This window comes from Choristoneura fumiferana, chromosome 4 (genome assembly GCF_025370935.1).
Source record: "Choristoneura fumiferana chromosome 4, NRCan_CFum_1, whole genome shotgun sequence".
Lineage (NCBI taxonomy): Eukaryota > Metazoa > Arthropoda > Insecta > Lepidoptera > Tortricidae > Choristoneura > Choristoneura fumiferana.
The window spans coordinates 11,546,887-11,570,545 of record NC_133475.1 but is presented as its reverse complement, the minus strand read 5'-3'; the positions used below and the strand labels follow the sequence as shown (position 1 = coordinate 11,570,545).

Sequence of the window (23,659 nt, the reverse complement as noted above, 5' to 3'; positions counted from 1 at the left end):
TAGACACCTGCAACACCAGGGGGATTGCAGATGCGTTGCCAACCTAGAGGTCTAAGATGAGATACCTCAAGTGCCATAATTTCACCGGTTGTCTTACTCTCCACGCCAAAATACAACAGTGCAAGCACTGCTGCTTCACGGCAGGATTAGTGAGCAAGAATGGTAGTAAGAATCCGGGCGGACCTTGCACAAGGTCCTACAACCTGCAAACGGACTGTTGAAATAATGTTGAACTAAAGAAAACAAATAAATAAGCGTTCTTATACTCGTACATAAATAAATACATAGGTTGGCTTTTGGCAGTTTTTTCCTAAATTGGTGAGTGCTTTAATCAATAAATCAATTTAGATGTTTTATTACTTATTAAACAATAAGTTTTTGGTAATTTTCATTTTTAATACAAGTTTTTTGCGCTGAATGTACTTTTTATTAGCTGTACTTGTATTGTCACCCAAACTACATTTGCATACCAAATTTCATGTCAATGCCATTAACCGTTGAAGAGTTCCGTCCTGTGGAAACGATCCTGGCCGGAATTCCAGGATTTCACTACCAAATTATTGTAATGTCACGCAATTAACATAAGTATACCAAATTTCAAGTCAATCCAGCTACTGGAAGTTGGTCGAATTTAACTTGCAAGATTTGATTACAGACAGACAGACAACGGGACAGGTGTAAAAATAACCCCGCTTTTGTTTGCCGTAGTAGAGTAATAATGTTAAAACAGATGGAATTCGCTCGATCAACATTGACGTCGATTATTTTTTTTTATTCAACATAGGTAGGTACACAACGTGTTGTTAAGTTTATGCGTGAATGTACCATGAATATTCAAAAAAAAGAGTTCTTTGAACAGCATAATAGGAAACGTGTAAATAATAAGTCGACAATGCCGTATATCAATTATTTATTTAGCTATGTTTCTATAAACCATATTAAATTACTTACTTTACTTTCCTTCAATTCATTACCCTTATATATTATACTTTTGGTGGGAATAAAGCTTGCTTAATATTTTTCATAGGCTAGCGCAGGTCTTTACGTGACTCTTTTTCTTACCATAGTACTTTTCGGATAGGATGGGTACGGTGACACTGTCATTAAGCAATTAAAAGGTTGTGACAATGTAAATTCGAATCGATTTATTGCGCTTCTCGATGAAATATGCTAAGGGTATGTAATCGATTTTTTTAATGATAAGCTTATATTTTAAACTAGTTTTTGCCTGCGGCTTCACCCGCGTAGCAAGTGTTTTTGCTTGTCTTGTAAAAAAATTATCAAAAACCGTAAGAACAAAATTGAATAACAAAGTAACAGTTCAAAACATCAAACAATATGAAACACTCGATACAAAGACGCATTTTAAGGACCTTCGCTCTCGTACTAATTGACAGATGATGCGAGTCAAACGATTTGACAAGATTGTGGAATCGATTCGGTCGATAAGCAAAGTCAAGCTCTATTGAAATAGAGTTGCGATTTACGCGATGAAAGTTGACGAGATTAAAATTTATCTTTTTAGTTATTTATAATATATTTTTAAGTGATTTTTGTTTATTATTACGAAATCTTTAAGCTAAGAGATTTTATTTCGTTCTTTCGGGATTCAAGTATATTTTTATAAATTATTGGCCTGAAACGTTTAAAAGTACTATAGCTCAAAAACGTCTCTCATTCATTTCGTATGTTTCGTCCTAAAAAAAACACTTTCAAATTTCCTACTAAGCTAGATCTAGAAATTATTTATCAGTACCTAATATTGCAATATTTTTTCCGTTTCATCCCATAATCGTTTAGCTATCTCAGAGTCTTGTGACACCCTAGATGGTCGTGCCTCACGACAGTTGCTAAAATATCGTCCACTGACAGTTTCTAGCTCAGGCGTTACAGCCAAATACAAACTCGTTTGAGACGCCTCCCATGCGTTTTTATACATAAAACCTACACCTTTCTCCACCACCTTCCTGACACTATTGTAAGGAATATTTCTTAAAATATTATTAGAAGACACTGCTGGATGTAATGCGTTGACAGTCACTCCCGAACCTTCCAACCTGTGGCTTAATTCTACACTCATTAAAATTAAATACAATTTACTGTTCGCGTAAACTAAGTGGTCGCTCCAATATCGTTCCATGTTCAAGTTATCGAAATCTACTTCAGCGTAATGGTGCTTGATCGATGACACGTTTATGATCCGACTAGGGGCAGAACATTTGAGTAGAGGTAATAGTAGCCGCGTCAAGAGGAACGGCCCGAAGTAATTGACTTGCATTCCGAGGTGTAGTCCGTCTTTTGTAACGTGGTTACCGAGGCCGCACGCGCTGGCATTGTTGATAAGTACGTCAAGCCGCTTCTCTGTTCTCAATATGTGATTGCTGAACTTCCGAATAGAGTATAGAGATGACAAGTCTAGAAGTAGACTGCACACGTTTGGGTTACTGGTGCTCTGAATGATTTCTTGTTGGGCTGCGGCTCCGCGACTGACATTCTTGCTTGTTATTATGACACGAGCTCCCCGCGCAGCCAATCCCTTTGCGGTCTCCAGTCCAGTGCCACTCGCGCCTCCAGTCACTATCACAACTTTACCGTCCATGCGCGCACTAGACCGACAAACATTGCATGTCACTTTTTGGATAATTTTGACACTAAACACTGTCAAGGTCGTGATTGCTAATATTGCCCAAAACATAACTGTAGCTTCCTATTACGCATTTGTTTGTCAAATCAAAACGCACTTCCTTTCAACTTTGTAGCTTGGATAGTGTGCCAACGATCGGTATGACGTACGGAAACTAACTGGTTCTAATTATTTCCACGATTTGGGACGTCTTAACTAAAATAATGTCACTGTGTTGTATTTTGGTCGATCCAAACTCGCTACTCAATCGTGCGTACGCGCCGCGGCGTCGTTGCCAGTGACAAGGTTACATAATGAATGTCATACAATTACTACGGCGTCGTTCAACGTAGTTATTAGTAGTGTATTGATGCGAAAATAAATCTATAAACTTGTAATGCAAATTAAAGCAAAGCCACTCGTCACGTCGAAAACGTATTTATTTTAGTAGGTATTACATACAACGTGTTATTTTTTGTATCTGTTAACTTTAAGGGAGCATTCAGCAGACCAAATACTAATGACTTACTCTTTCTGTTTAAAAAACAATCAAGAATTAAGATAATTTATTTTAATATTAACCTAAACAAATTTATGACACTTTTTAAAGTCTGTAACTAAAATGTTTTTAATTTATAAATATTTAGCAAAATAAGGTTTTATTGATGTCAATCTTATGTGTCACTCAATGTCACTCGTTAAGTTCGTGAAAATTACAATTTGACCTTGAACAATAGATTATGAACTTGCCTTATGCATGTATGATAAAAAATGTTTGCAAAAAGCAAAAAAGATTATGAACTTGCCTTATGCATGTATGATAAAAAAATGTTTGCAAAAAGCAAAAAACGTCGGCTAAAAAATGCTAACACATTACAAGCTCACACATTATATTGAATTATCTTTACAAGCAAGTCACTCGATCGTCATGGAAGTTATCATTAATATTATGATGGTTGAAGAGGCAGAAAACGACATTTAAAATCTATCGGCAACTAGGCATCTTAAGCGCAATTTGAGAAATAAAAAAACTGTTGTAAAAAAAACCGGCCAACTACGTGTTTAACTTACGACCTGGTGTTCCGTAGGACACAATATGACATCATAATATAATTTTTAACATTATAAAGCGGCAACTATACTAAGTCGTCCGCCGCATGCTGCATGCGGCGACCGCAAAAGTGTAAAGAACACGGTAGCATAAGATGACGTTCGTTGGCCTAAGTAGTTTGAAACAAGTTCGGCGACCGCATTAGGTGAACGATTCTGTGTAATCGCCGCTTAAGAAACCAACAAGCTATAAGTTTTTATTCAGATATTAATTTCAATTATATACCAGAACGCGATCTTGAGAAAGGGGGTTTTTGGCACGAGGACACGAAGCAATCTCATAAAGTTTTTTTCCTGGTGAAGACTAGAAAAACTCTTTATTAGTTATCTAATCCAATACCTTTAAACGAGCAATTCTGCTTCCTTGTGTAACTTCTATAAAGCCTAGCATTATTATTCTTCTTCTGGCCCTCGTTTTGAACTTTTCTTCTTCAAAGTCGCTATATTCTTGATGATCGTGGTCAACGGCTCAAGATTGGTATCGAACCTTCAGGACCCATCGAACAATGTAGTGGTTTCCCTTGCTGCTACACTGCAATGCTAAACTTTGAGGTTCTTAGTTAACGTTAGAGTGCGCTGCTGTGCTGCCCACTGTCATACATATGGGCCCGTACTGCCTCTTACGACACCCACGGCACGACTTATGATTCAACACACGGGGTTCTCAAATTATATTTCCTATATTTCAGTCAATAGTTAGGCAAGTTCCGTGTATTCTTTTTTTTAGTTTATTTATTTATTTAAGTTACAATATACAGTGTGTAATATACAAACATAAACAACAACCAAACCAAGATGTTTGTTTTAATGGTGTGAAGTGATATTGCAATAAATCTTTAGTACCAAATCGTAATTAATAATTTTTTTGAGCAACGTCACGTCCGCATATGCGACGTTTTGAATAAAAATAAAGCAGTGATTACGTAGTGATAGGTACATTGCGTAAAACATTATGAAAGTATGTTTATTAGGGCCTTTATGAACTACCCTTTAAGATGTCTTTTAACTTCGATGTTCAGTGTAATGCGTCAACGCAACGTCTTCCTATCAAATCTTCCGACGAAACACCTAGTTTTTGGACTTAGAACTATAATAGTATTTCATGCAACTGTTACGTAACAAGGGCCCTTAAAACACGAGTGTGGTCACACAAGGGATCACATGCATGAGTGTTTTAAGGCTTAATTACGTACAGTTGCATGCATTATTTTATCTACACACGCATTATAATTACTCTTAAATGGGTTCAGAAACCGATGACAATTTACCTGCATTGCATACGTCAGTTGTTCTACCAGTAAAATTATATCCATAGGTGTTAAACTAATCTTCATCCCAGCCTATATATGTACGTCCCACTGCTGGGCACATGCCTCCTCTCAGAACGAGAGGGCTATGGATTATATCCATAGGTGTTAAACTAATGTAATAAATAAATTATTTTTTATAAACTTTAAACAACAACACATGGGCAAAAAACAACAAACAAAATGCTAACAGTAATGGCGGCAAGATAAAATCTCTGTTACGAATGTTTTTTTAAGACAGACAAATCAATTAAGTCCTATATATGACTTCGTCCACTCTTAAGTTTGCGTGTCAAGCACGTCGTAAATAGAGATGAACGATATGATAAGTATACTTAGATACCTATTTCCTCTTATGTCTTATCGTACGTCGATTAACTTCAAGAACATAAAGTAACAAGTCTTGAATTAACAAGTCTCATTAAGTCCTTATTCTTATGTCGCTCGAGATCAAATTGTCGTGCGAGTTATGTTTAAAAACATACCAAAGTGACATTTTGCAGCGAGAAAATGTTGTATTTATGGATACCAGAATAGAGGCCCCAAAGAGGTTTCCTAACTGTAATTAGCTCGTAATCCATGCATAATAACCGGCGTGATTTAGCATAATTGTCTTCATCAATGGGATAAAACTATTTAGTTCATGTCACAACATAAATCAATTTGAAGACAGTAATTATATGAAAACACAGACACATTCGTCACTATTTTGTACCTAATATCGTATCTCAAAACAATACGTCAGCAAAATTGACCCTTGAAATTAATGTTCATAAAATTCACTCAGGAAAATCGTCGATTCTGAGGTACGAGCTTATTTAAAAGCAGTGACGATATGTGAATACACCGGTATTCACGATGAGTACTCTTATATGTAGAGTCATTCACGATGACGCGTGCCGTGGTTCTTATTACAATGTCATTAATGGCTAATTTTGACAAAATCACGCGTCTTCGTGGATGGCTCTAGGTATACTTCTGTTACTCGTAGTCCATTGTAGTACGCATGCACTAACAGGGCGTCCCACGGCTATGCTACATGGAGGGGAAGTACCTTAGATATTGTAGATAGACAATTTACTGAAAGGAGACTTTCTTTTAATTTTTAATACAATTTTAACTGCACTCAAAGATTTTTGAATAATTGCCTGTCTCGAATTGCGGGAATCGAACCCGCCAAATGGTAAAAAAAACACACCCGTAATTTTACTACTCCGATCGAAACACTAAATCAGAAGGTTTTTTTTTTCAAATAACATGGCATCCTAAATTAATGGAAGACCAAGAAAAAGGACGTGAATAAAGTAATCGCCAAATGAACCTATAATCACTGTAATTTAATATAAATATAGGGACACCATTTTCATTGACTATAAACCGAGTATAAACCATCGTATAGTATAGTTAAGTAATAAATAAAAGCCGTGGTGGTCAAGTGGTTTGGCCTGTGGCCTCACAAGCAGGATCGTGGTTACAAGCCTACCCTCGCATCGAAATTACATTTGGAATTTACCACGAGCTGAATTGGAGGAAAAAATAAACCTGCACAAAACTTGCGAAGCAAATCAGTGGTGTTTCTTAAATTCCCAATCTTGGGTCCGCGTGGGGACTACGGCCCAAGCCCTCGCATTCTGATAGGAGGCCTGTGCTGTGCCCATTAGTAGGACGTAGCCTGCGACGATAACTAAGCTTTACGTTTAACAACCATTTAGATATGTATGTACACACATACAAACGCACGCACGCACGAACGCACACACACACAAAACAAACATCACGCCTGTATTCCCAAATGGGGTAGGCAGAGCACACGAAACGAACCACGAACGACCGCTTCGGAGCCACTCTTAGCAATTTTAGGTTTTTTGACAAAAACGGTACAATAGTGACAGGTTGCTACCCATATACTCCTACCTATATACTCCTTACCTATATATGTATGTCGTGCTATAGGTAAAAAACTTAAAAACCTGACTTGTTGTATGTAGTGGTGCACAGAATTGATATAGGCCTGCAGTCATTTTTCGAATATGGAACGTTGACTAATCTATACGGACACGTTACTACTCGTACAACGGTCCTCCTCTTATGTTTTTTAATTTAACGCTGCCAAAACCATTTTTGACCGCCTGCAGACGCTGGAATATCCCAACCGCGTCGGCACTCCATAGTCATTTAAACTAGGTCGATAGTTGTTTAAAGTGCCAATTATTATGTACATGTGTTAAATTTCCTTTGAGACTGGAACTGTATTAACTGGAGTTTACTGTTTGACGTTTTACTAACGTCTGAGGCGTTGAAGAGGTCTCCGCTTCCATTTAAAGGCCCGTAATTTGTCGCATCAGATCACATCAAACGACCTCATTACAACGAGAGCCCAGGGAGGGAATCGTGCGATTCTGAACATCACCTTAATTTTGTTACGTAAATATAGCGATAATAAGCAAGTTACCCTCAGGCGGAAGCAAAAGGAACATGATGTTAATCCTGGTAAGGTTCGACGTCGAAAAGTTAAACCTAGTTTTAAATTTGATTAAAAGCGTAGAGTAGTTGGGGGCAAACTCTTTTTAACCGACTTCAAAATTAAGGGGGAGGTTATCAATTCGGTTGTTTTTTTATGTTTGTTACCTCAGAACTCCGTCATTTAAATTATGAACCCATTTGATATTTAATATTTTTTTTCGTTCGTATAAAAATGCCTTCAATTGTACCAAATACCAAATCGTAGGATGTCATGATTGGATCCTAATGAAATCGAGGGTGCTCTTCAAATATTGTAGGGACATAAACTTTGTCTTTAAGCATCGTTAACTAAGTGTTGCGTGCACTAATTAATAAGCAAGAAGACACAAAACTTTGTAGTCGTATAGCCAGTAAGTACCATCGCAGTCGTACACAATTGCACTGTATGAAAATGAGGTCTCTTTTTTGGAAAAAACTGTAATTTTTAACTATTTTTTTTAGTTTTCTTTGTTTAAATGGCACATGATTAGAAATCCCATAAATCACAGAAGTTTATTAAGTAATTTGTACGCGTAAATCGCTATTATACTTTTTTTTTGCAGACACGCAAAGTTACATAATTAACTGAGATTTGTTTATCGTCATGTCTTAAGAGTTTTTTTTAATCAGTCTAGCACTAGCGGTAGCAGGTGATTATTTGAATTTATTTTGAAGAGCCAAGGTATTGCGACGGCAAAACACAAAAAATTAAGACAATAGTGAGCTGATTAGGTATTCCTATCAGATTTTTAATTAATTAAGTAATATTAAAATTGTTGAGTATCTACTCAACGCTATTTTCTAACGTTCACGTTGCAAGAACGAAGATCTTCGACGTCGTCGCTAATTAATTTCCGTCTTCATTTCAGGGGCGATAATAAAAAACTCCTTCAAAAACGATGAATAACTCAGTGGAGTATAAAAGCCTAATTAAGGTGTGCTTGCCTAATTAGCCGTCAGATAATCGGGCAAGCGGTAAACTGCGAACGCGAGGGCTGGCTTTACGGGGCTGTTAAAGTGTTATTATTGTTAAACTTTCGCTCGTAACTCGGCGAGTGGCAATTTACCGATGTAAAATCGTGATTCTAAATAGCAGCCAATAGTTCACGTCTGATGCATGTAACGTCACCTTTAAGGTCTTGCGCAATTTGGAGTCTACGTATTCTAGTACCTAAAATAATCAAGACATGGTAGCATAGTTGTTCCAACTATGGTCTCTAAAGCAGCCCTCGTGGTTTCAAGTTCGGGTGCGCATATCTAAGTTGTTAAGAATTGATTTGCAATTACTAAGAGCTTTTTAGTGAAGGACAAAATCGTGAAAAGCTGCTGTATACCCACCTACACCCATGAAGTCAATCACGTCAATATAATGATAGTCGATATTTAGATCGTTCGATATTTTAACTTTCGATATTTTGACCGTCGACTTTTTAACTATAGATATAAAAACTTTCGATATTTAGATACGTGCCCAGTATTTTTGTACCTAGAAGAATTTATTCGACGACCAGATAGCCTAGTGGTTAGAACCTGACTACGAAGCTTGAGGTCCCGGGTTCGAATCCCGGCCGGGGCAGATATTTGTATGGATAATACGAATGTTTTTTCTCGGGTCTTAGGTGTTTAATATGTATTTAAGTATATATTTATCTATATAAGTATGTTTATCCGTTGCCTAGTGTCCATAGTACAAGCTTTGCTTAGTTTGGGACTAGGTCAATGGGTGTCAAGTGTCCCATGATATTTATTTGTCTCGCATTAGAGGAAAAAAAGTAATGTATATTTTCGAATTATCTGCAGTACTAGTTTTGCTAAATATTTATTTATTTGTATTGAAATAATTTAATTGATGTACCTATACAAAATAATATAAATGATGAGAATAAATAGATAAGCAATTATTTATTTCATGTGCATACGAACTCCGGGCTCCAGCATACTATTTTCCCAAGAAAGTCGTCAAGGAGAATCACTACCATGTTAACCTAACCATACGATTTTATGTACAGTCAGCATCAATAGTAGCGGATCACATGAATTTCGAAAAACTCAGAGGTGCAAGCCGAGGTTTGAACCCACGATCCTGTTTAAGAAGCCATACGTCAAACCACTAGGCCACCCCAGCTTCCAAATACATACAAATACCACCATACTATTCATGTAACAATTCATAATTGCACAAAGGTTTTAAATTCAGACAAGTAAAAAAAAACAGGTGATTAACAAAATTACTTTTATAAAGAATCTTCTTACCAAATCATGACTTGTGAAAAACAACAGACAAAGATCAATTTTTAATAAATATAAAAAACTCCAGCTCATAACTTTGGTACTATTAGGCATACCTACACATACAAACACATACACACACAAAAATACTGACATTAAAAAAAAGTATCTCGTTGAGTTTTATCCGATATTTACTTTAAATATATTATCTGTATCGACCTAACTAAAAATAGTATAATAATATATTCACTGAAGTGTTTTTTTTAAATGATTTTATGACCATGCGATATTTTATTTTTAACCCCCGATGCAAAAAGAGGGGTTTTATAACTTTGACCGCTATGTGTGTCTGTGTGTGTATCTGTCTGTCTGTCAAACTCGGTTCAGCTGTTTTTGAGATATTGAACTTTGAAGTGACAAAGTCGGGGGTTTTCCAACTGTTTGTTGGTTAGGTTAGGATTACCTCCAGCTTTTACCGTTTTAAACCCTTGTATTGTAATTAAAGTAAATATTTATAATGACTAGACCCCAGTTTTTCGTAATGACGTCACAATAGGGGAGTTTGGGGAGTAAACGGTGGTTATTAATACGGCTGTGTGTTGATAGATGCAGACTCTGACTGATTGACAAACGACGAAGACTCTCTTTGCTTTTGAATTTATTTTAATACCCAGAAAACGTATCAATGTGTTATAACTTTGTTTGTATTACATATCAAGGACTTTAATCACGAGGTTTGATAAGATTATAACGTAGGTATTATCACTTTTAGTTCTGCATTTTTTACATTACACGGAAATTTATGTATTTCAATTTGTCTAAATATTTTTACACTTATATTGTCCTACTTTCGTACTCTATTTTAAATGTTATAGGTAATATTATAACTCCTGAAATGTACAGTGCGAAGCCTGATAAAGCTTTGTTTGTTGAAAACTTGATAAATCTTCGCACTGTATACAGTTTAAATATGTAAAACTCAATAAAGAACCACTATTTCGTCATGCTACCACGTCATTAGGTGCCACCATTTGTAAAAATTGTGTCATAGCGTAGTGTTCCTATGCGTAGTGTTCTCTGCTGTTTAATATAAAATGAGTTATTAACAATTAGTAACTACATATAAACGCTACCTACGAAGATTGTAGTTTATGAGTGACAACAGTGTCGAATTTTTTAGTACATTATCAATCACCGGGTAAGCACGATGTTTATAATTTTATCGTTGTTAATTTCGCTCGCTATAACGGGCGCCTGGGCTTACAACAAGATAACAACTGCTACATGTAAAACCAGTCGGCATTTAGTTGGGAAAGTTGTGATTGTTACGGGTGGGAATGCAGGCATTGGATACGAGACAGCAAAGGACTTGGCGGAGCGAGGAGCGCGGGTGCTCCTAGCGTGCAGGGACGAAGGCCGCGGAGCCGGGGCGCGGGACAAGCTGATCGAGGCCACAGGCAACCGCGACGTGCACTACCGACACCTGGACCTCGCGTCCCTGGCCTCAGTCAGGGCGTTCGCCGACAACATCCTTAAGACAGAACAACGGCTCGACATTCTCATCAACAATGCTGGAGTCTGCGGGTCGCCATATATAATTACTGAAGACGGACTCTTATTTGAAATGCAGATCAATCACTTCGGACCGTTCTTGCTCACAAATTTACTGCTGCCCTTACTGAAATCATCAGCTCCAAGTCGTATCATCAATGTTTCGTCGTCGCTACATAAGCACGGAGAGATAGATTTTAACAATCTTAACAAGGAAAAAGATGCAAAGAAATCTGCGAGCTTAAGTTCTTACAGCAATTCTAAGCTCTGTAATGTTTTGATGGCTGCTGAACTGGCACGGAGATTAGAAGGCACTGGCGTTACTGTTAATAGCTTAGATCCTGGGGCCGTACACACAGATATCCTTCACTCAGTACCTCTTATCAAAATCCTAATGACACCAATGATGTTATTGTTCTATAAAACACCGTGGGAAGGTGCACAAACGACAATTTATTGTGCCGTTGCTCCAGAACTCTCGACGACGAGTGGTCGGTACTTTAGTGACTGCCGAGAAAGAAAACCCAGTCAGTTCGGCCAGGATGTAAACCTGGCTCGCAAGCTCTGGGATATATCAGAGAAGCTTGTTAAATTATAGTAGGTATTATGTTTAAAATTGTAAAGATTAAATTAAACGGTGGTGGTCGCGGGCCAAAACGGTTGTATAACGTTTTTAATTTTATTTTTGTATTTTTATGAGATCATCTGTGACTACGAGTATTTTACACATCATAATAAGAACAGAATATTAATATGTAACAAGCCTGGATGTATTTGACAAACTGGTTGGATGACATAACTACTACTTAATTGTTAGTTAATAAATTATCTAAAGCCGCGGGTTTAGACTAGCAAGAAAAATCGTGCAAGTTGGAATACATTGCAAGGCCGTAAAGCCAACGAGTTTGAAGTGGTCAATCGAGAGCCGCAATGTAATGCAACTTGCACGTTTTTTTTGCTAGTCTAAATCCGGCTTAACTATGAATAATCGCATTAGTATTTCTGGGGAAGCTACTTGCGTAGACACACTAGCTCCCTCCCACGTCCGCGGAACACTTAATCAAGCTGGTGCAGCAGCAGAGGCGGCGGAAAAATTGAAGGTAAACAAATACAAAGGTCTCGGCCCTGAATACAACTTTGTCCCATTCGGGGTTGAGACCTTAGGTCTGTGGGGGTCCAGCGCAAAAATCCTTTATAAAGAATTATCAAAACGACTTTCGGATACCACAGGGGACAGAAGATCTGGCAGCTTCCTCGCACAACGTATCAGCATTGCTATACAGCGAGGAAATGCTGCCAGCATCTTTGGGTCCATGCCACGGGAGGATCCTTTTACAATTTTTTTCTAGTTATAGTTCAGTTTTATTTTACTTTTAATTAAATTAATTTTTAGTTAAATTTTACTTCGTAGCTATTTATATAAATAAACGTTTTTTCTAAATGGTATCTTCATTCCAACAAAATCTTAGTGCTTACCGTTTCAAAAAACTTTAAAATAAGTGGTTTCTCATCTTTTAAAGGTTATTCACGAAATCAAATTCAGCAAAGGTTTTTTTTTTTACTAGATACGGTCAGTTCAGTTGTTTCCATTAGAATATTTGTTTTTATACCATTACTCAACCAAAGCTCAAGACTACAAAAACCTTGACTCTAATTAAAGCTGATAATTTAATTAGAATTGAGGTTTTTCACGTCATCGTCATCACCATCATTATACTTATTAGCCGTAGGACGTTCATTAGGCCTCCCGCATAAGGTTCTTGTGGCCTTGAGTTTTGACAAATTCGCAATTTTAACATACCTAATATGAATAAGCAGATGTACAGAGTTCATAAACTTGGTAGCAAAAATTTTATCAAAAATATCTCAACACGACTCTATTGTTATAACGGCGTGAAAGCGTGTTTAGATATTTTTGATCAAATTATTGCTCACAAGTTTATGAACTCGACTGTACCTAAAGAAAACAATGAAATATCATCGTTTCACAACTCTGATAAAGTTACCGTCAAGATATACTTAATCTAAAGTAGCCAGGAGTGACATAACACTTTTTCGATTAGGTACAATCATCTGCAATGATATCTACCACAGCAGAGCGTGCAAAATTATCTGACGCGTCCTATCGGCCCTAGAAATAGAGTCGTATCTGATATTTATGCACGCTTTGTTGTATCAAGATATATTTGCTGGTGACAGTACATAGCGGTGCGCTGACGTGAGACTCGCGTCTATATAATAACTGGTGGGAATACTGGTATTGGATTTGAAACTGCTAAAGATCTAGCTGATCGAGGAGCGCGGGTATTACTAGCGTGCAGGAGTGAAGGTCGAGGGATTGCTGCGAGGGATAAAATCATCGAAGCAACCGGAAACCAGAACGTGCATTACCGACATTTGGATCTTGCTTCTTTGCAGTCTGTACGAAATTTTGCTGATGATGTTATCAAGAATGAAGGACGACTGGACGTGCTGATCAATAACGCTGGCATTTACGGTTCAGAGTTCAACGAAAAAACAGAAGATGGTCTTCTACTGGGAATGCAAAGTAATCATTTCGGACCTTTTCTGCTGACCAATTTGCTTCTTCCGAAACTGAAATCATCAGAGCCTAGCCGTATAGTTAATGTTTCGTCAATGGCTCATAAACGTGGGACTGTCGATTTGAACAATTTAAATGCAGAGAAAGACACAGAAGAGACATTCAAAAGGCCAAATGTATACTGCGCTTCTAAACTGTGCAACGTTTTGATGACGATCGAGTTGGCTTGTCGTCTGAAAGGGACCGGTGTCACCGCTAATTCTTTGCATCCTGGAGTTGTTGAGACTGATATACTTACATCAGTACCGTTGCTTAAGCATGCTTTACCACTCGCAAAGGTTTTCTTAAAAAGCCCTAGGGAAGGCGCTCAGACGACTATTTATCTAGCCGTGGCACCCGAGGTAGCTTCGACTAGCGGCCGGTATTTTGTAGACTGTCGCGAAGCAAAAAGCTCACAAGAAGCTCAGGACACGGAAAAGGCCCGAAAACTCTGGGATATATCGGAGAGGCTTGTTAAATTGAAGTAGGTAAATTGTGCGTGGACTGTGCATCAAATTGTGTGCCAATTGCCGGCTTTGCAAATAGTGTATCGAATTTACCAAATCATTCGAAATAAAATAATTAAACAACCTGTAATAGAATAATATAGAAAGATTGAATTAAAGCAATATTACAAATTTATTTTATTTTACTGGAATGATGGAATGTAGAAAATGGGTTCTAAATAATTTTTTGAAGATTTAGAATATACTCGCAGTAAGTACCGTTATAAGGAAATTGGCCCTGAAGTAATTGAGACGAGAGCAAAAAATGCGTTTACAGCGGATTGTGCGATGTTCATATCTGTGATGTGTAGGTACGGATGTGTTGCTCTGCAGGGCTACTCCGAAACTCGAAACTCGAAGTTCGTGTCGTGCGGTCCCTCTGACACTTACACTGTTTGATACGAGAGCGAGAGGGACCGCACGACACGAACTTCGAGTTACGAGTTTCGTAGTAGCCTTGCTGAGATGTGCTCTGGTTGAGTTTGAAAGGCGTCAGTGTAGTGTGGTGGCGGTGATAGATGGGTTTGTGTGATTTGTGCGTATTCTTAGAGTGTGGAGGTTAGGAAACTGCATAAACACGCATCCATACTTATATTATAAATGCGAAAGTGTGTTTGTATGTTTGTAATAAAAATAGCCTCATATCCAACCCCCAGAAAACAATTTGAAATATATTTGCATTTAGTATTTTTAGGGTTTTGTAGCTAAAATGGCAAAAACGGAACCCTTATAGTTTCGCCATGTCTGTCTGTCTGTCTGTCTCTCCGTCCGCGGTTTTGCTCAGGGACTATCAATGCTCGAAAGCTGTAATAAAAAAAAAACAGGATGGTAGTAAGTATACCAAAGTTACAAGGAAAACTATAACGGTTAAGGTTTCTTAAGAATTATCAGTAGTTTAAGAGTAAATAGCAGCCTAAGGTATAAAATATACCTAAACTTGGAATATTCCGTACAAAATACGAAATCCTTAGAAAAATATATTACTTAATTTTTTCGTAATGGCTACGGAACCCTATTTCGGGCGTGTTCGTTACGCTCTTGGCCGGTTTATATTATTTTTTAATATTACAAAATGAGATGTGGGTGTGCTACAGACTGCCAAAGGAGATCGTGCATATGCAGACGCAATAAAGTGCCTTGTGCGCCAATCTGTAAATATTTTCAAAATTGCTTTCTTGTGGTTGGATATGAGGCTATTACATATCATTTTAGATATATTTTACAAATAATGATTCAACCTTGTCATATCTGGAGGAGCTCAAACTTGGTATGTTTTGAAAATTATTTTTATTTTAATTTAAAACAAGTGACTGAAATATAATGATGTCATATATTTTAGAATCGGCTTAGTAAACCTTTTCATTAGATACCACACACGATAGGTTTCAGAAAAACAAAAAATGTTTCCCATACAAAAAAATTACGTCATAACTCCTATGCTTTTTATTTTTTTTTTCGTGCTACGGCTCAAATTGATGCTTATGGCCTACAGATCAATCGTTCCGATTTTCATGTTTTTAACACCACTTGCAGCTTTTTACTGAATTTCGGGGTGTAGACAGATACCGCTAGCACTATTTAGATTTCGATTTTGAGGGGTTTTGTAGAAATTCAAAAAATACGATTCCGTGGACTTGGAAACCAAGTTTTTCGCAACTCCAAGGAATTGTAGACTTCAGCAGGGCTACTACGCAACTCGAAACTCGAAGTTCGTGTCGTGCGGTCCCTCTCGCTCTCGTATTAAATAGTGTAAGTGTCAGAGGGACCGCACGACACGAACTTTGAGTTTCGAGTTTCGTAGTAGCCCAGCAGTGTGTGTGCCGCGTATACTTACCTACTTTCAGGTGTGACGCGACTGCCGCAAGGTGTATGCTATGTACATAGAAATCATGAATAGCTATTTTAACAACTGGTGCGTGGCGTGTGCGATTCGCGTTGTCATAACAATACCATAGTAACGGAGCGGACGGAATGGCGGGGCTGGTAGAACCCTCTACGCGCCAGTCCGACTCGCACTTAGCTATTTTTTACTAGTGTACCGTGAAACTTTGATGAATGAAAAGTACCTATGCCGTTAAAACCAAAAGGTTGAAAACGCCGGATTTGTAAATAATATACTTACAACAAAGTCGCTTCTCGCGTCTGTCTGTCGTTATATCCGTGAACTTCTCAACACCAGCCATTACATTTTGATGCCATTTTCACTACCAGTTAGAATTTTTTCACCAAATATAAGTAACTAACGCATTCCCAGCTTCGCACCACTGTAGTTTTGAAACACACGCACAAAAACAAACACTTAACTATTGCCCGCGATTTCGTCTGCAAAGAATTCTTTTATTGCTATCCCACGAGAAATATCCTTTCCTCGGGATAAAAATTATCCAATGTGGTGATCCGGGTTAGAAACTGTTTATCTGTACCTATGTCAAATTTCATTCGATCTTTGCGTGCAAATATTAGTAGCATATTATAGCCTTGAGCAGGTAACTTAACCAATTTTCTGCAACGCAATAATGATTTTTCGAGTCATGTAAAATGTAAATTTATTTCACAACATTTAAATAAAATTAAACCGCCGAAAAAACCGAAAAGCAATAGGTCCACTCCTGATGGCTACCGATGTACTGAGGCCGGTGCCTCATTATAAAATCACATTTTATACTACCCTTAGTGTTCGTGTATGAAAATAAGTAAGTATATAATATCATTCTATTCATTAGGTTGTAGTTTAGGTCTTTGTTTGTAGGTTATATTATAGGTTTAGGTTGATTTTATTTTGTTTAGTTAAAAAAAAAATATCATTCTTATATTATATTTGTTTCATTGTAGGTATTTTATTATTAACTGCTGTTACATTTAGTTACGCCTACCTAAAATTATGCTTTTACGGCCGCATCTATAAAAATCCAGTATATTATCCAAGCAAAACTCTGCTTTAAAGCAAAACGTGCGCAGCAGCAGGGGGGCTACTACGAAATTCAAAAATCAAAGTTCGTATCGTTCCGTCTCTCTCACTTTTAAGTAATATAAGCGTCAGCGGGACGGCATGATACGAAGTTCAAATTTTGCACTTTGTAGTTTAGGCATAGATAGTACATATACATATATAGGCAAAGTATTACGTGCTATTACTACGTAGTATAGGGCCAGTATTGGGTAATTTGATATTGGTTGGTTGGGACCATATAATTTTTTATTTTGTTTTTGTTAAATGTGTTTACACATTTAAAGTGGACTTATTTTTATTAATAATGTATAAATTTAATTTGTCTATCTACTCGTATTACGGCTCTTGAAATATAGCCCTATGAAAGACAGATGAACAGCGTAGCGACCGTTTAAATTATGATTGTAGACTTTAAAAATAAATTATATGTCTGAATAAATATTTTAGATAAGATTAAACAAGACTAGGTGTATGTAGTACGTGATAAATATCATTTGGTTGAAGCCGGTGGTAGAGGTTACTTTCGATTGCGTTTGAAAGTTATCAATGGTTATTGAATCACAATTTGTCACTCAGAAATAATGTTGTGGTCTTTCGTGCTTTTAAATGTGATTTTGGTTACTTGCATATGGCTATTTAACAAGTTGACTTGTGGAATATGTAAAAGTAGTAGGCATTTAGTGGGAAAAGTAATTGTAATATCTGGAGGGAATGCTGGTATTGGATATGAGACGGCAAAAGATTTAGCTGCGCGAGGTGCGAGGGTGATCCTGGGATGTAGAGACGAAGGACGGGGGACGGCGGCACGTGACAGAATCGTCGCAGCCACCGGCAACCAGGATGTTCACTACCGGCATCTGGACCTTGCATCTTTGAAATCAGTTCGAGAATTTGCAGACAACTTTAACAAAACAGAAAAACGACTCGATGTCCTCATAAACAACGCGGGTGCCTTCGCATCAGAATTCAAAAAGACAGAAGACGGACTGCTACTTGAAATGCAGAGCAACCATTTCGGACCGTTCTTACTGACTAATTCACTTCTTCCATTACTAAAATCCTCTGCGCCCAGTCGTATAATTAACGTCTCCTCGATAGCTCATCAGGGTGGTTCCATCGACTTTGAAAATCTAAATGCGGAAAAAGAAACGGAGAAGACTTATGGCAAAATAAACATTTATTGTAATACAAAGCTGTGTAATATCCTCACGGCGGTTGAATTGGACCGTCGGCTTAAAGGAACTGGTGTCACAGTAAACTCTTTGCATCCTGGAATCATTGTGACGGATATCACTAAGAACGACACGTTATTTAGAATGATCATGCCTTTATTGAAGATGTTTTGTAAGAATACTTGGGAAGGAGCTCAGACTACTATCCACCTAGCAGTCGCTCCTGAAGTAGCTTCCATCAGCGGCCAATACTTCAGAGACTGCCGGGAAGGCAAACCAAACCTGGTAGCTCAAGACCCAGAAGTAGCTAAAAAGCTTTGGGAAGTGTCTGAGAAATTGGTTAAACTAAAATAGATAATATTTCATTCAAGTTTATTTATTGCATTGTGTATTAACTATAATTAGTATTTTATGCACCTTAATTTAATTAACCATTTTCTGTTTTGTATTTTATTCTTTTATCTGTTGTATATTTTGAGCTATCAATTTGGTTTTATTTTATGTCTGTTCCTGTCAAATAATTGGTACCTAAACAAACACTTACTCATTACTTGACGTAATAAATAAATATTTATGGGTATTTTTTGGTGTACGTTTTGATTACTTACGTATTATTTTGTTTTTTTTTTATGTAAGTTTAAAAATTTAGACTAAATGGAAAATGAGCTTGAAATAAGTTCCAAATTTTCAGTTCTTTTGTCAAATAGTTGTAAAAGTAAGAATTATTTTTACATTTTCATGGGCTGATTTAAACCATTACATGGAACTCCTGTAAAATAGTTCATAGCAATAACCGCTCTAATCTAACCTCACAGTTTGTAAAGGGAAGGCGTTAATATTTTTCATGTATCTTTACATTGAACAACACAGTACAATACAAAAATTCTTAATTGAATAGCAAAATGGTCTCAAAAAATGGTTAACCTCTCCTATGCCAAAAAAGCATTGTAACGTCATTTGTCTCAAAATAACATAAATTTTAAAGTGTGGCGATTGTAGGCGAGCTCTAATGTTGGCACGGCTCATCCCTAGCCGGAAGCCGCACCGCACTACGCGCGGGCGGCCGCCATGATGCTTTTTCCCTTGACGTCTCTCGCTCGCCGGCTCGCAAGCTGAAAACACTTTCCAAAACGTAACTTGTAATCAATAGTTAAAAATACATTAAAAATGCATTTTGCCTAAGTCAAATAATAGTGTATTTATTGAATAGGTGTTAAATGTAGTTTTTAACATTATGTGCTACCAAACCACAAAAGATTTAAACTAAGCTAAAGCCAAAATTTAGCTTCATAATTTTTATGTGAAAGAATGTGGTTCGCCGAATATGTTTTCGTTATTCTGAAGCAGATGGTAGTTTAAAGTAATAAGTAAAGAATTTATTGCAAGTCACGAGAAGAAGTAGTCAAGTCATTTTGTAAAAAATCTAAAAGTTATTGGACTTTAGCACAGTGTTAGGTACCTAATGGATTTATCAATGTCATAATTGTCTTTTCTGCGCCTAAATTATATGATAAAAAAGGTACTTGAGTACCTATCTACCTACCGTATTTATACAACGTGAACGAATACTGCTAAGTAGGTACAGTGATATTGTTAGATTTATTTGTGTGAACGTCTCTGCAAAAATAATAACAATGTGCCTCTTAACATACGTGAGATGCACTTTAGGCATAAACAAGACTACTGAACAGTTAGAAGATAAAGTGGTTGTGGTGACCGGTGGTAATGCTGGATTTGGCGGAGAGAGGAGCGCGCGTGATTTTGGCGAAACGAAAGCCGGGGCCCCACAGCACGAGACAAAATCATCGAGGCAACTGGCAACCAGGATGTCCATTACAGATACTTAGACCTCGCCTCCTTCAACTCTATCCGAGCCTCCGCAGAAAACATCGTTCAAACCGAGAGCCGTCTTGTATATACTAATAAATAACGCCGGCATCTACAAAACAATTTGAGAAAACTGAAAACGGCCTCCTCCTTTGGGCCTTTTCTTTTGACGAACTTGCTACTCCCTCTATTAAAATCATCTGCACCAAGCCGTAATAATGAACATGTCGTCGGTTGCTCATAAAAGTGGTAAAATTGATTTTGGTTTGGTTTGGTCAGTTTGGGGGCAATCTATACCTAGTGCCTTCCACGAAGACGCGTGTTTTTGACAAAATTAGACATTAATGAGATTGTAATAAGAACCACGGCACGCGTCATCGTGAATGACTCTACCTATAAAACAGTGATGTTGCTTCACATAATTAGTTTATTCATTATTTTACTTAAAAAGAGTTATTTGTCAAAATAAAATTCTTCTTTTGAGACGAAATAACTAAGAGTACGTAAGTAAGTTCTCTTTAAAATCATAAAACTTTTTTCATGTCTTCTAATTTTTTTTTAATCTAGTGGTTTCTTTGACATCAATTATTTCTTTTGTCAATCATTCATAGTACCTATTTTTAAAATGGATTTTTACAAGCAGGCGACGAAGTTTGATTTGGAAAAAATATTGTTAATTTATCATGAAACACAACAATAATAAATAAATAAAATCTTTAATTTCATTATAATTAAAAAAAATACTAAGTACCTATAGCAGAGCTCTGTTAAGTATGAATTAGATCTTTTGATATGTTAATGAGTGAGTAAATCAACTTAATTTTTTATCGATTCAGATTATCGAAAGTGCCCCATCACTTGCCCCCAAACTGAGTGTTATATATAGATACGACACATACGTACACACACACGTACGTACGTACGGCGATATTTAACAACTGACAGTTGTCAATCCGACCTCTTTTTTTTATTCAAACAGACCAAGGCAGAAAACCTATTAATCTCACGAAACGTGTGATTTTCCGAAATAAAGTTTCAATTTATTTTTACGAAAAAACGGCAAGTGAAAAAAAAAATCTATCTACAGGAGTGAGGTACATTATAAGTCTACAATCGATAAAAAATATAATATGGATCATCCCAGAAAACTTAAGGTAAGTACCCAACTAGAAATCCAATGGAATATTTTGTAAATTTACTTTTACTGCATAACAGAAACGAGTTTTATTTTTCTGACAGGTGAATCTGTTTTGAAAAAAATCAATTGGTGTCTAGTGTCCCATGATAAAAAAAAAAAAATTTTTTTTTCGTTAGGTGTTATAATGTATATTCAATTTTATTACAGTTTTTACATTACATTACAGTAATTTATTTTTCTATCAAAAGTTTAATTATAATATTTTGTTATGATCCTATGCAAATCAATTATGTTTTCTAAAGTTTCGTGAAAAAGCGTCACAGAGTATTGCTTAACGAAAGTGTAGTAAATCATGTCGGCTACACAGAATCTCATTTCTATATTCAAAACTTTGCTTAGATGAAATATCTCCAGAAGTTACAAAAATTTTGAAACGTCCACAAAATGTCGAAAAACGGGTAAAGGCGAGTCGAACGTCGAATTCTCAATACGAAAACTTTTGAGTTCTCTTACATATGTTAAATTTAAAGTTTTCTTTTATTGAATCAATGACCGTTCTACACAACTTGTGCTAAAATACGCAAACTAAAACAGCATTTGATGGAACAGGTAGCTTCAGAACCTTCAGGTCAGGTGTTAAAAAAGTACTTTGAATCGTGCTTAAGCCTAAATACCTGGGCGACCGCGCTGTACTCCGGTGGTAAACAAGCATTACTCCATCTTAAACACATTAAGCTATACTCTATTTATTTTAACATTTTGGAATTTAAATGCTTGCATATTAAGCCAACAGTTTCAAAATTGTAAACTATTTTAAAACTAATAATTACATTATGCATAATAAAATGAATTCATCCTTAATATAATTACACAGATTCATATTCATAATCATTCATTGTGTTTCACAAAATTCTATTGTGTTTTTTTAATATTTTTGCACAGTTGTCATTTTGAGGTTATTTCCACGCCCTAAAAATTGACTATAGAAAATCACTGAAAATGGCGATAGTCCTCCTCACCGTGATTGGCTGTTTAGGGGTTTCCGACGTAAATTTAAAATAAAAATTCTTTCATCCCTAGAGATTAATGAGGAGCTTTAGTCCCGATATGCAGAGACTTAAGTAACATTTTAAGAGCATGAGAAGTGAAAAACCTTAAATTAAACAGAGTATATTCGATGGTTCGCCCCCGAATAGCCCCACATAACATATTATATCGAAATCGTTGGAGCCGTTTTCGAAATTCCCGAAATAAATCAAAATACTAGAACTAGGTATAATATGTATTAGATTAATTTATTACTAATAATAATATAACGTGAAGTGAAGTGAGTAAGTGAAGGAATTTACGAAATATTTAACATTTATCATTATTACTATCCCGCGGGAACTATGTAATTAATTTCGGGATAAAAAATTATTTTTTCTTTGCTTAAGTCACAAACTATCTCTATACCAAATTTAATCTAAATCGGTTCATCGATTTAGGCGTGAAGAGGGGTAAGGTATTAGTAATTTTCTCGTTGCTCTTCTTTACATACTTAGTGTAAAATACCTACTTCCCGCCGTCTGTACGCTTAGATATTTTAAACTAAGCGACGGCTTTAAATGCGGTGTTCACCATCTGTGGGATAATTTGTCATGTAAAGTTTTTATTGTGATACATATATCAACAATGCTTTGGGTGTAGTTTTTGAGAAATGGATCTCAAAAATGTAAAGGACCTTTGATTAGAGACCTTTTTTTAACCGTACAGTGGAGTGCAAAAATATAGACTTCCCTAACTTATCAAAAATATGTACCACAGACTCTTATCCCGACGTAAAAAGCCCGTGATAACGTACTTTTCAGTTGTTCGAGTATATAAGTACATATTTTTGCACTTGACTGTACCGGAGCATAGTCGAGGCGTATCACTAGTTACCGATATTTTTAAACTAATTATAATTCCAATAACTGGACTTAACTGTCAGCGCTGCACTTCATCAAGCGACTGAACGCAGCTGATGGCGACATCCGGTGGACAAATTCAAGATTCATCCGCAGCAGTGAGGGAGCGATTGAGAAGAAGAGATAATTCCAATAGATCGAAATTAAGGCATCCTGGCACAACAGAATGCCAAATGACTTTTAAGCGACAATTTAAAAATGATTTACCTTTAAC

General features: G+C 36.6%; 2 protein-coding genes and 2 pseudogenes across 2 annotated transcripts; 3 read left to right on the top strand and 1 right to left on the bottom strand.

Moving 5' to 3' along the window:
• Positions 1-899: 899 nt before the first annotated feature.
• On the bottom strand, positions 900-2,953 carry LOC141427057 (retinol dehydrogenase 13 pseudogene; annotated as a pseudogene).
• Positions 2,954-10,733: 7,780 nt separating this feature from the next.
• On the top strand, positions 10,734-12,724 carry LOC141427056 (retinol dehydrogenase 14-like). Its single transcript, XM_074086287.1, has one exon. The coding sequence runs from the start codon at positions 10,979-10,981 to the stop codon at positions 11,918-11,920; it is 942 nt and encodes a 313-aa protein (XP_073942388.1). The 5' UTR covers positions 10,734-10,978; the 3' UTR covers positions 11,921-12,724.
• An 818-nt stretch (positions 12,725-13,542) lies between these two features.
• LOC141427135 (retinol dehydrogenase 11-like) lies at positions 13,543-14,530 on the top strand (the record flags this gene model as incomplete). The annotated part of the gene is made up of 1 exon (XM_074086371.1): positions 13,543-14,530. A coding segment is annotated over one exon (849 nt), but the record flags the coding sequence as incomplete, so codon positions are not given.
• Positions 14,531-17,915: 3,385 nt separating this feature from the next.
• Positions 17,916-19,017, top strand: LOC141427055 (retinol dehydrogenase 11 pseudogene; annotated as a pseudogene).
• The last annotated feature ends 4,642 nt before the right edge of the window (positions 19,018-23,659 follow it).

Coding starts and splice junctions, on each gene's coding strand:
- LOC141427056 (XM_074086287.1), top strand. CDS start 10,979: ATGTTTATAATTTTATCGTTGTTAATTTCGCTCGCTATAACGGGCGCC.